We start from the raw sequence: 12,485 nt of genomic DNA, 5'->3' as shown, positions 1-12,485 counted from the left end.
TGTTAACTACTCGAAGTAGTGCCTTGCACAAGTTGGGTGGTATAAAAAGCTAAATGAATGAATATAAATATTCAGAACACCGCCTCATTCAATCTCTTTCACAAAAATGCACACACACCCTCATTCAATTTCTCTTTCACACACATGCACGTACACACGTGCAATATACTCAGTTACATTTCTTCAGTCAACTGGTTTTGGGTCATGCTTGTAAGACACAGAAAGATGTTTAACTGCCCCAATTGTCCTTATGAGCATCTTTTTACGTTTCTCATATGCAGCTGGTGGGGATTTGATTCAATTTTTCTTCCTCAGGCCCTTCCTGTTGTTATTTTGGCTTGTATGCCATCGCACAATACTAGAGCATTCCATGGACACTCTACAACGTAATTATGCAAAGAACACTTTGCCCCCCCCATGAACTTTTTCTGACCTCAAAGGATGGAAATCTGAGTCAACCTCCAGCGGACTACCTGAACCTGTCGAGAACTCAGGTCATAAGCAGAGGCTTGACTGCAGTACTGCAGTTTAACCTCTGTGCCACATGAGTGATTTGGGCTATAATGCCCATCAGTCTTAGCTAGCACAGCCAGTAGTGAGATATGATGGGTGTTGCAGTACAACACCTTGCCCACTCTTTCTGTATACACCAACTGGCAGAGGAATCAAATGTCTTTACATTTGCATATATGGAAATGCCGGACAATGGACCAACCAGGCACCGCTTTTATAAAAAACACACGTTAGATACCATTGCACTATGATCTTTCCCAGCTGTGGGGTAGATTTTATTTTCCAAAATGTAGTCAGACTCTCCCCATTTCTGAGTTTGCAATGTGTGAGTAATAACACTGAGCAACATCCCAGAACTGTTGTAAGCCACCCTCAGTATCAGCTGCTCTAGAGTGGCCAAGATAGCAGGTTCCTTAAATCTCCAGGCATGAAATTGATCTCTGGATTAACTGCACCGGAGACAAGAGGAACACTGGTTTTTGGAGGTGAGATAGCATTAAGCCTTGGACAACCATTTCCATTCATTCCCAGCTGGAACTTGGTCCCTCTGTGTGTTTTATACCTTTTGCACAACACAGCAGATCAAAAAGGCCAGCGTCAAAGGAAGGTTACCTTGCAGAATTCCAGCAGGTTCACAGTTTTGGGTCCATCACACTGTTTCTGCAAATGGCTGGCCGAGAAGGATTTCTTAGCGTTTCCCAACCCTAACCCTGTCCTGCTTTCCTGACATCACCTGGATTTGCCTCCTAGTCTTTTTGTTCACTGAAATCTCAGAGAATGGGAAGCAATGAACAAGACTCATCATAAGGCAGTCTTAAATCCCATTCCTCTCCACTCCCAAGAACAGCAGGTGCCCTGCATCTGTAAGATTGTACTAATTTTTCATGAAAAATAATTAAAAATTCCCTATTGGCCCCCCTCCCACCAAATAAAATGTAAAACTGTCCAAGGAAGTAGCAGGCGTTGGCCGTGTTAAGTGGAGGGGGGATAATGGAATCTGTAGTCCAAAAATAAAGGTCTGGAGCGGAAGTATGCATTTCTTTCTGTCTTTCACATTACATTGGGGATGTACATAGGAGGAGGAAGGGATGGATGAAGTGTTTTCCCTCCCTTCTTAATACTGTTACTCAACTCCTTTCAATACCTACCGATCTGTAATGTTGAAAATCCCTTCTAAGCGGAGGGTGGGGGTGAAGAAAACATATGGCTTCAAAAATATTCAGGAAATCTAATATACCATCAGCATCTTCCAGGGATGGACAGAGAAACTGAGAGTTGCCAGGCTAAGCTAACCCTTCTTTCAGTTCTATTGGAAACGTGCAGGAATAAAGGGCAGAAGTCCGTGATTCCACCAATGTTTGGAGCACCGCGATCCTCTGGATTGGTTTTTCAACAACCAAGTTGAATTAAGTGTGCAGAGGATAGAGGACGTTTCGCCACACAGCTGCAAAGGAAATTAAGAGACACCACGCTCTATTTTTTAAAAATGGATTTATTTTTAATGCTATTTTCACCATTAAGTTCCATATTGATGTTTGTGATTTTATTGTAAATCAGTTCTCATTATTTCATGCAATTCTGTAAGCTTCCTTCAGTAACACCTCTGGGAGACAGGTGGCATATTAAATACATAAAGAAATAATTGGTCAAGTAACTCAGTTACTTGAATAAGTAGATGAATAAATAAATGGACTTCTCTCTGCCGATGAAGATGCGTCTCTCTCTTTTTCTATCTCTATCGGACTGCCTCGGCGATGGGGAGGGGAGGAGCACATCATACTTTGAGTGCCGCTCTAGCCGCCCATAAACTCCATGGCGAAAGTTCCCTCTTGGCTCCGCTGGGGAAAAGCGGTGTCCCTTTTAAAATGTTCCTCCCTCGTTTCCGTTGTTTCGATGGGTGTCTGCAGACGCTGAAGGTTGGTTCCGGGAGCGGGTGAGGTCCGGGTAACAAGGGAGAGGTGGGCTGGGGGGTTTGCAGGCAGAGGGTGACGGTTGGCCGTGGATGGCTTGGAGACGGTTTGGAGAGGGGTGTGCGTGTGCATGCATGCATGCGCGCTCCCAGTGTGAGGACTGCCCTGCTGGACAAACCCAAGTCAGCCTGGCATAGTGGTTAGAGTGCTAGCCTGGGACTTTGGAAGTTCGGGTCCAGAGAGATCATCATCATAACAGTAATCCTAGAACTACAGATCTCGGGACTGAGCCATTAAAACCTATTAGGTGACTCTAAAGACACCCGATCTGTCTCTCTGACTGACCTACCTACCTCACAGGGTTGTGAGGAGGAACACAGGGTGGGGTAAGAAGAGACCAGGTTATTCATGTTCTGTACCGACCGGTCAGAAGCGGCTTACAGCGACCCTGAGAGGGCTTTCGAGGTCGATGAAATATTTAAGAAGTGATCTTACCAGTTCCATCTTCCCTTACAGAGTTTCCATGGCTGAGCAGGGACTCGAACCCAGACCTCTTGAGTCCTAGCCTGTCACTCTGTTTGCTGCACCACACCAGGTAGGGGTGTGTATGTGTGTGTGTGTGTGTATAGTCACTTGAGTTTATTTTGAAGGAAATGTGAACTGTAGAAGGCTGCCCTGAAGCATAAGATTTGAGAACCTGTTTATTTAAGATCTTGCTAGCGAACTCTTTGTTATCTTCTTCCACGTATACACCCTCTCCAACCTATGTGCTTGTCACTCATCTTTCCAACATCCTGGGTGGTTTGTCTGGCTTAGAAAAGGGAAATAAGGCGTTAGATTTTCATCTCAGCTCAAGCACTCTGATCCATTATTTTGTTTTTAAAGTCTTATATGACTTGGGACCCCCATATGATCCCCCCCCCATGCCAATTAAGGTTCAGTTTAAAGGTGCCAACCATGAATGCAGTTCAGCTGGAATTTATTCAGAAAAGATCCTTCTATGTTCTTGCTGCCATGCATCGAAAATCTTTTTCTGAATCCTTCCAAAGTATGACATCTCTGTAAGGATTCAGGAATGGATGGAAGGAGAGTTGTTTTGGCAGGCCTTTGGAGGCTGAAAATGGTGGTCTACTACATACTTATGTGAAATACAGTTTTATATGTCAGTGTTTACTTCATTGCTAGGTTTTATTGCATTTTATCATTTATATGGAATATTTTAATTTTGTGGATGCTTATGTTAATGATGGATGCATGGAAACAACATATCTTACTGTGTTTGTCTCCCACTTAGGATGATGTCCCAGATATGCATGGGATCTAACCATTTATGTAGCGATGAGGAAGAACCTGCAGTGAAGCCATCTCAAGTATTGTTATTATTGTTATTCTTAGTCTTATTATTTAATAATTACAGTGGGGTCTTGACTTGAGAACTTAATCCGTATTGGAAGGCGGTTCTCAAGTCAAAAAGTCTGTAAGTCAGGTCTCCATTGACCTACAGTGCATTGAAAACCGATTAATCCCGTAACAGGCTGTTTTTCTTCCATTTTGGTTTTTTTCTGGTCTGTAAGACAATTCTCAGGCTGCAAGTTGAACCTAAATTTTGCGGCCAGAGAAGTCTGTAACTCAAAAAGTCTGTAAGTCAAACCGTCTGTAAGTAAAGGGTCCACTGTACAGGCAATATGGTGATGCCAGAGCAGTGAGTTAAAGAGGAAATTGAGTGGCCTTTCTGCTTTCCAAAGGTCACATGCTTGCTTGCTTGCTTGCTTGCTTGCTTGCTTGCTTATTTATTTATTTATTTATTTATTTATTTATTTATTTATTTATTTATTTATTTATTTATTTAAAATATTTTTACCCTGCCTTTCTGTTTAACAAGGACCTGAGGCAGCTTACATCATTAAAAGGCAATACTTTAAAAGTTAAAAACACTAGATATAGAAATATCTTTGAAAAATCATTAAATTTTAAAAAGTATTACATATTTCTAAAAGAATATTGCTGTGTTGATTGCAAGAAAAAATCCAAAATCTCTGTTAGTCTAGTCCTTTTATTATTTTTGATCTCCTTGTATTAGGCCAATCATGTACATTAACATTGAATGGGGGGAATTATTTTTAAACCTTAAAGCCATTTTGTCATTGATTAGCAATCAGGTTGGAAACTCGTTAGCTGACCAAGGAAATGACACAGTGCAGTTGACATTAATGTCCACAAGTTGCACATTTTGTTCTTGGTACTGTCAGTAGTGCTCTTTCAGGAGATGACATCTCCTTTCCCAACCTCGCCCTTCCTACTCAGGGAGTTTTAAAAAAGTCAATGTTTTTTTTTTAAAAAATCAAATTGATTTTAATCACAGTTTAAATTTAAAAACAAATCAATTTTTAAAAATATATAAATAATTTTTAAAAATCCTTTTTAAAAGGATTTTTTGTTTGTTTATACCCTGCCTTTCTGTTTAACAAGGACCTGAGGTGGCTTACGTCATTAAAAAGCAATACTTTAAAAGTTAAAAACACTAGATATACACTAGATATGATTTAAATCAAATCCACCATGTCACGTTTGTATAAACACCACCCTCAGACTTCTGGCTGAGGATAATAGGATTTGTAGTTGCACACATCTGTAAAGTGTCAGGCTGGGGAATGCTTTCCTGAAGTGGTGCTTCCCCCTCCCCTTTAACCAGATCCTTGTGACCTTTGAAGATGTGGCTGTGTATTTCACTGAAGAGGAGTGGGTTCTCTTGGATCCAGGCCAGAAGGTCCTCTACCAGGAAGTCATGATGGAGAATTATAGGATATTTGTCTCTCTGGGTAAGTATATCCTTCTTCTCTGTGTTGAGTAGGGGCGAAAGCAGGATTGGAGGATGGGTGACCCACCAGATGATGTGGACTGAAATCCCCATCATTTTTCACCTAACAAGAACATTTTATCTTTGAAGTCTTGCTGCCAGTAACTTAGCCTTAAGAAAGGCATTTCCTCTTTGCAGTTGGTAATTATCAATGTAATTGTGTGTCATCAAGTAAATTCTGACTTAGGGTTTCCAGGTGGGGAATACTCAAAAGTGGTTTACTCTTCCCATCCTCTAGGGGGAGCCCTGGGACCTGTGCAGCTCACCCAAGGCTGCCCAGGCAAGCTCTTCTCCCAGAAGGCAGTGGGAGATTTGAACACGCAATATCTGGCTCTGCAGCCAGAGACTTAAATCACAGAGCTATTCAGCCAGCTCCTTTACAGACGGTAGGGAGTTTTAAATCTGGAAAACCAAGCATAAGCACTTATCCTGACACTCATACCTAGACAGAACTATACAGAATAGAATGTTCCCAGTAGGAGAAGGGAAGCTTTGGCTTCTGTCTGAAAAACAGTGTACTCCTGAACTTTCAAGGGTTTTTTTATTTAAACAATCAAAATATTTGAGTTGAATCAAAACTATGATGACAGCCCAGCATAACCGTGTGAACAGAGCTAATATTGCAGTTACCGTCTTTCTAAAAATGGCCATCACCTTCCCTCTCTCTCTCCCTTTCCCCAAGTTCACGTCTTAACTGGCTTAGGTTGTTTTCTGTTTTTATGGTAGTTGTCCTTATGAAACAATATACAGTGGTGCCTCTCACAACGAGCGCCCCGTAGAGCGATGAATTCGCTCTACAGGGATGTTTTTTCGATCACTAATGCGATCGCAGAGCGACGGCCCCAATGGGCAAAAATCGCAGAGTGAAGGTCAGTAAGCGGTTCGCTTACCGACCTTCGCTTTGCGACCCGCCGATCAGCTGTTCCGTGGCTTCAAAATGGCCACTGGAAGCCCCAAAATGGCTGTGCGCAGCGTTTTCGCGCCCTCGTTAAGCGAGGGGAGGGCGCGAAAATGTCTGCCGGCCATAGAGGAACATTGCTGTACGGTGAGTAAATCAGCCGATTCGAACGCATTAAACTAAGTTTAATGCATTCCAATGGCTTTTTTCTTTCCGTACAGCGATGTTTCACACATCGAGGGTTAATCCGGAACGGATTAACCTCGCTGTGCGAGGCACCACTGTATAGTGATGGAATGCTGTTGTTCATTTTACCTATACGTACCCCTCATGGCACGAGGGTTAAATTGCAGTCAAGACCCTGCTTATGACCCGAGTTTGATCCCAATGCGCTCAGGGTAGCTGGCCCAAGGTTGACTCAGCCTTCCATCCTTCTGAATTTGGTAAACTAAATACCTCCCTTGCTGGGGGTGTGCTTGAAATGTACAGGCTGTATAATTAATTTGTAAACTGCCCAGAGACTGCTTTAAGCACCAAGGGATGGTATATAAGCAGCACACTTAGCTTTTGGCTTTGCTTTACTCTTATTACTCCTCCCACTCCAGCCCAGGCCATCATCTAGCAGTCCTACAATCAGGTTCATGACAGCACAGCGATTTTAGACAAGGATCATCCATTCATGACTCCTGAGTTGATTTTGGACTCTGCTCCCGGCCTCTAGCTCCCCTGGTGTTCAACAAGCATTCCAAAGCCACAAGTGGCTTCCAGCTGCCTAGTAACCCAGCTTTTAGAAGCAACTCTGTCAGCATTTAGGGTGTGTAGGTTCCTCGCTGCATACAATACCCATGATCCAAGCAAAGCTTCCTCTAAGTGTGTGGGGACCTTATCCTGTGAAAGGATGGTTAATGATCCCACCCAGGGATGGCTACCTTAGTGCCTCCCTCCCAGCCTCAGGATGACATGAAAGCAAGCTCTGGATCCACAAAGCAGGGGCCTGTTGACTCTCCTCGTCGTATCTTGCAGGAATTCTCGGTTTTGCAATGCCCGCAGAAGCCTAAAAGGGGGTGGTGGGCCTTCTTGGGCCAGCCGGTGGCTTCCAAGTCAGCCTGTAGCTCAGACAACCGTTTTAAGACGGATACCGTTGTCTAATCCAGGAGCAGAATTAAGGAAAAACAAATTGCCGAGGTGAAAGCAAACAGATTCCCCCTAGCGTTGTTTTTCTTTCCAGTTCGGGAGGTGCCCCCAGGAATCAATATGGAGGAACAGGACTCAACCGCAGCTCACCAAGCGTGGCAGAGAACGGAGAGGGAAGAACAAGATGGGCCTGTTTCCCTGCATGGTGACGCGGACAGAGAGAAGAGTCCGGCTCAGCCGGAACTTGGGCAAAATCCAGCCGGCGGCTTAGAGGGGGAGTGGGAGGATCAGTTCCTGTCCTTCCTGACAATGGCAGTCTCCCTCCTCTCAGGACAGGCGCCCTCTCAGCCCTTCCTGAAGTATCGTGCGATGGCCTTCCAGGCCTCTTCAAAGGGGAGCTCTAATCTCCAGTGGTGGCCAAGGAGAGAAGGTGAGATGCCATACTTCTTGCTTCAGAACGGGAACACCCTGCGTCACGTGGCCTTGCGCAATGTTGATCTGTTCTCGGTCCATACTTGGGTGGCCATTTTGTGGTGCCCAGCAGGAGCCTGGTCTACCTAAAGGAGGGAAACTGGGCCTCCAGTGGGGATGTGGCTCCCAGTCTACCCACTCCATGTTGGAGGTAGGCTGGGCTTCTGGAAATCCTGCTGGAAGGCACCTTGGTAAACTGCCCTGTTTAGCGCTTATTCAGTTAGCGCTCCATTGTGTTGGAATGCATCCAGAGTCTTCCCTGCTGGTCCTGGTGGTTGGTGTTTTGGGACATTGAACACTCTCTGTGGCGTTCACCCTTGTGGCTCCTGCTTGTTTTGCCCCCAGAAAGGCTCCCTTCACATTTTCCTCTTGCTGTCACCAGTGGATTACCTCAATCCACAATATAAATGACATTTGTCAGGACACTTGACTTGTGAACACAAACAGAACTTATTTATTGAAGTGAAGCAGATTGAATAATAACAGAAGTCCTTCAGGTACACATTATACACAAGCAAATTATCAACAATCCTCTCAGTACATACCGTATTTTTCCATGTATAAGATTATACTTTTGTCTAAAATCTTTAGACTAAAAATTGAGGGTCGTCTTATACACGGAAGTAAGCTGAGGAGAGAACAAAAGCAAGTGGAGGGGAAAGCAGGGATCAAAGCGATCCTGCAGCACTTTGCTCCCTTTCCCCCTACACTTGCTAAGCCCCACTTAGATTTCTTAATTTTGGATTAGAAAAGTGGGGGTATCTTATACATGGGGGTGTCTTATATACGAAAAAATACGGTACTTCCTTTCCCTTGCAATATCATTACCACCTTCTCTACCTATTTACCAGCCTTATCACGCAGTATTTGTTCCCTCTCTCTGACTAACCAGCCCTTATCTGACTCCTCCTTCTCCCGCCAAACCTCATGTAGCTGCTGACTCCTACTCTCCACTCCTCTCATAGGCTCATGCAGATCAGCTCATGACTATGAATGCTGTGAATGACGTGAGCGATCGTCACACTCTCCTCATCCTGAGGCTCCCAAAGGCTTCCTCAAGTTGAAAGGACCCCTAGGGAGCCTCAAAACTTGAGGTTTGGAGATAGGAAACTTAAAGATGGCAGTCTGTGGCTGGTGATGCCATCAGCCTTACGCACATACAGCTCTGCCAACAGGTTCCCAACCCTTGGTTTATAGTCATTTTCATAAACTGTGCTGAAATCTTTAGGTAGAAGGGGTTTTGTCGCTTGGAAAAGTTAACTATTTATGGACTGCCAACTCCTAGAGTTGTTTTAGGTAGTCTGGCCACCAAGCTGGGGGATTATGGCATTTGTTATTTTAAAAAGGGACTTTTCCAAGCTTTGTGTGATTTATCAGGATCTGTAAGTAAACAAATGTCATTGCTTCTTTCCTAGCATCAGGAAGTGGCAGCCACTTGCTTGAGCCCCAAGAGAACTTTAGGCCAGAACGAATGGAGAGAACAAATCCCAGCGGGGCTTCTCTGGGGAAAGACAAAGGAAAGTGTTTTCGGAGCCCCAAAATGGAAGAGGCGTGTGGATTTCAGCCGGAGGCCAGAAGCCTGCTGGACAGAGAGCCCAGTGTCGCTTTGCTTTGTGAGGAAGGTGTTGAAAGAGAACCTAGGTGGGCATTTTTTGAGGAGCTCACGAGCAACAAGAGAGGAAAGCGGGACCAAGCGTGTATGGCAAGAATCCTCCCTCTGAGCCCTGATCAGGCCGAGGATCAGACAATACCAACAGAAGGGCCCAAAACCTACTCGTGCTCTTACTGCGAGAAGTGTTTTGAAGAGAGTTCAGACTTGGTCGCCCACGAGAGAGCCCACATCAGGGAGAAGATCTATCAGTGCTCGGATTGCGAGAAGCGCTTCTCTCACCTGATCGACCTCCTGACACACAAGAAGAACCACCAGGGTGAGAATCCCCACCGGTGCCCTTTGGATTGTGGCCGGTGTCTCAGGCAGAGAGCTTCCTCCATGATAGACCAGAAGGCCCCTACCGGAGAGCAAGCTTGCCGGTGCCCTGCTTGTGGGGTAAGATTCAGCTGGAAATCGAACCTTATTAGACACTGGAGAACGCACACAGGAGAAAAACCCCACCAGTGCTCTGAGTGTGGGAAAAGCTACACACGGAAAACATCTCTTGATAGACACAAGAAGATCCACATGCGGGAAAGGCCCTGTGTGGGTGACCCTCCAAGCATGGGCCAAGCTTCAGTAGGGATTGTTCTGATATGAGACCCTGGGAGGTGTGAAATAGCCGAGGGCCAATCTTTTGGGTGTTCATGCCAGAAGAATTTTCTCACTCACGGATAATGGTTTGTGAAACGTTCAGTGAAGCTGTTGTCTTGATTGTGAACAGGTTTGCCCTAGTGTCAGGCCTCCACCCACCAGAGTGGATTTTGATTTAAATTAAACTGATTTAAATCATGATTTAAATTTTTTAAAAATTGGATTGTTCTGATGATTTAATTTCATTTTTTTTTTAAAAAATTAAATCATGATTTAAATCAATTTGATTTTAAAACACACATTAATTTATATCCACCCTGGCTTCAACAGTCTGAGGTTCACACTGGCAGGGGTACCTTCTTAGCCGATGAGTCCGGTGAGTGGGATTCTGGGAGGAGAATTAAAGAAGAAGAAAAAAAAGTCAAGTTAAAGACAGACAAGAGTCCTGCCAGTGGGTCTGGTGAATCCCGTGAAGGAGATCCAAAGCTAAAATCGAGAAGCCATCCAGGGCCATAGAGTCCAATCCAGAACAGTGAGTGGCAGGGATTATACCCAAGAGGTGAAGTCAAACACAGTCCGAAGTCAGGTGCCATCAAATTGGGTCACAGGAAGCAAAGGATGCACAGACAGGTAGCCAGACCTGAAACCCACAAGAAACCACGGTGTCTTCAGGGTTCAGACTCCTCGGGGGCATGAAGGCTGCTCAGGTATAGAGGCCTCTTTGCCAGGAATCCTCACTGCTGGCCTGGCTACACTCTAAACTCTGGAAATGTTTCAGAGTAATTCAGCCTAATAGAAGAGAGTTTTACATGGCCGGTGTGGCTCACCCACGTGGATCTTGCACCTGTGTAGAGATTGGCCTGGAACATTCCAGAACTGGGTTGTTTTGGAAGGAACCCCACCCCCTTCCTCCATCATGCTCTTGAACGGCTTCTTTTGTCTCTCTCTGTGTGTATTGTTTCCTCTTAACTAAATAAAAATCACTGTATGTTTTTTGTTTAATTTCCTTCTTCTTAAGTAGGGTTTTATTAGCATTTCAGAAAACCTGCCAGGGAAAAGCCAGGGGTAGCAGTATGGCATGTAATACTTATGGCATTAGCGATATAGGATGGATGTTGTCCTGCTGCTTTCTAGTTAACACCTTCAAAGTCCACCATTGTACCTAGGCTATTTGGTAAAGTTCACTTTCTCTAAAGACGGGGGGGGGGGGGGAAATTGATTCATTTGAAACATGGTGCTGGAGGAGAGCTTTGTGGATGCCCTGGACTGCCAGAAAGATGAACAACTACAAGTTCCACGAACAGGGTACACAAGTCTGTAATTTCAAGGAACTGTGAGTAAAGAATTTTTTTTAAGTCTTCAAATGTCTCAGAGTGAGAAGAGTATCAGCTTTTCTTCCTCTCTAGCAGAGTAGTGCAGCTGGAAGGTGCTAAGCCAGGGGTGGGCAATTAATTTCTTTAGAGGGGCCACATGAAAAAAATCTGAACTGTGTTCAGGGGCCGAACCAACTTTACTTAAAAATAAAATGAAACACTGATATTATGATTGTTTTTATTTTAAACTTGTTAATCTTCACAAATACTAAAGAATTTTTTTTGCCGTATGTTAAAGATAAGCAACTGATCAACTTTAGACAAAAAGCTGTACATGGTTTTGATGTCCGGCGGGCCAGACAGGAGCAGCTTGCGGGACGTATGTGGCCCTCGGGCCGCACTTTGCTCAGGTCTGTGCTAAGCCCACATCTCAGAGATTGAGGGATCAAAATCTTCCTTTGGTGCCTAACTGATGCCTTTTCTCTTTTCGCTGAACTTAAACCAAAGGGACGGGCCCTTCCCACTGCTGGACAGAAGCCTTTCTGCTATTAAAACAACAACAATTAAAGTACAGTCATTTGCTTCTCTCTGTTAATATACACAGCGGTGTCTAGGTTTTGTTAATGATACATACTCTTCACAAAACTCCATGCCAGACTTTCTATTAGCAGGCCGATTTCTCCGCAGCTGTTAACGAGGAATTCCCCAACGAAGTGTCCCTCCCTCAGTCAATGCCATGCTGCAGATCAGGCAAATCAAGATCTGGAGGCTTTAGACCACCTCACTTTGTGAGACATAAACCAGGGTAGTTTTCATAAGCAGAACATATAAACTACAACAGTGAAAGATTGAGTGCCTCAATACCACAGACTAAACAGAAATAGAAAGGCAACCAAGGATTGCTGCTACCAGTTGGCTTAGTGGCTAAAGGTCTGCCCTTGTGATCTCACAACGGCCTGGTCCCAGGACTCAGATTTCTCCCCCCAATGTTGGGATATGGTTCTACTAAAAACAAATAGCATATATTTAGCTAGTCTAGTATTTTTCCTTAGTCTATGTATTTTCCATATATCTATGTGCCATGTGGGCCTGTCCTGGAGGCAACAGGAAGAAGTATTTCCTCATTTCCTCTATTATTGTATGG

The 12,485-nt window shown here is 44.4% G+C and overlaps 1 protein-coding gene across 8 annotated transcripts; it reads left to right on the top strand.

The window, feature by feature from the left end:
• The first annotated feature begins 2,286 nt into the window (after positions 1-2,286).
• On the top strand, positions 2,287-11,030 carry LOC110090352 (zinc finger protein 34). Of its 8 annotated transcripts, none has more exons than XM_078388394.1 (6): positions 2,287-2,429; positions 2,940-3,018; positions 3,718-3,793; positions 5,135-5,242; positions 7,407-7,742; positions 9,199-11,030. In XM_078388394.1, exons 4-6 carry the CDS (start codon positions 5,209-5,211, stop codon positions 10,032-10,034), a joined length of 1,206 nt encoding a protein of 401 aa, XP_078244520.1. In that variant the 5' UTR covers positions 2,287-2,429; positions 2,940-3,018; positions 3,718-3,793; positions 5,135-5,208; the 3' UTR covers positions 10,035-11,030. The 8 variants fall into 8 exon arrangements, with proteins under 8 accessions (XP_078244520.1, XP_078244514.1, XP_072844699.2 ...); XM_078388388.1 differs by having other exon boundaries at positions 2,288-2,429; positions 5,116-5,242; XM_072988598.2 differs by having other exon boundaries at positions 2,417-2,446; positions 5,116-5,242.
• Positions 11,031-12,485: the final 1,455 nt, after the last annotated feature.

Source organism: Pogona vitticeps, chromosome 2 (assembly GCF_051106095.1).
Source record: "Pogona vitticeps strain Pit_001003342236 chromosome 2, PviZW2.1, whole genome shotgun sequence".
Lineage (NCBI taxonomy): Eukaryota > Metazoa > Chordata > Lepidosauria > Squamata > Agamidae > Pogona > Pogona vitticeps.
The sequence above is the reverse complement of the archived record's forward strand: the minus strand, read 5'-3'. Positions and strand labels throughout refer to the sequence as shown.

Coding starts and splice junctions, on each gene's coding strand:
- LOC110090352 (XM_078388388.1), top strand. CDS start 3,719: ATGATGTCCCAGATATGCATGGGATCTAACCATTTATGTAGCGATGAG. Junction 3,794..5,115: donor CTGCAGTGAAGCCATCTCAA/GTATTGTTATTA, acceptor CCCTTTAACCAG/ATCCTTGTGACCTTTGAAGA. Junction 5,243..7,406: donor TAGGATATTTGTCTCTCTGG/GTAAGTATATCC, acceptor TTTTCTTTCCAG/TTCGGGAGGTGCCCCCAGGA.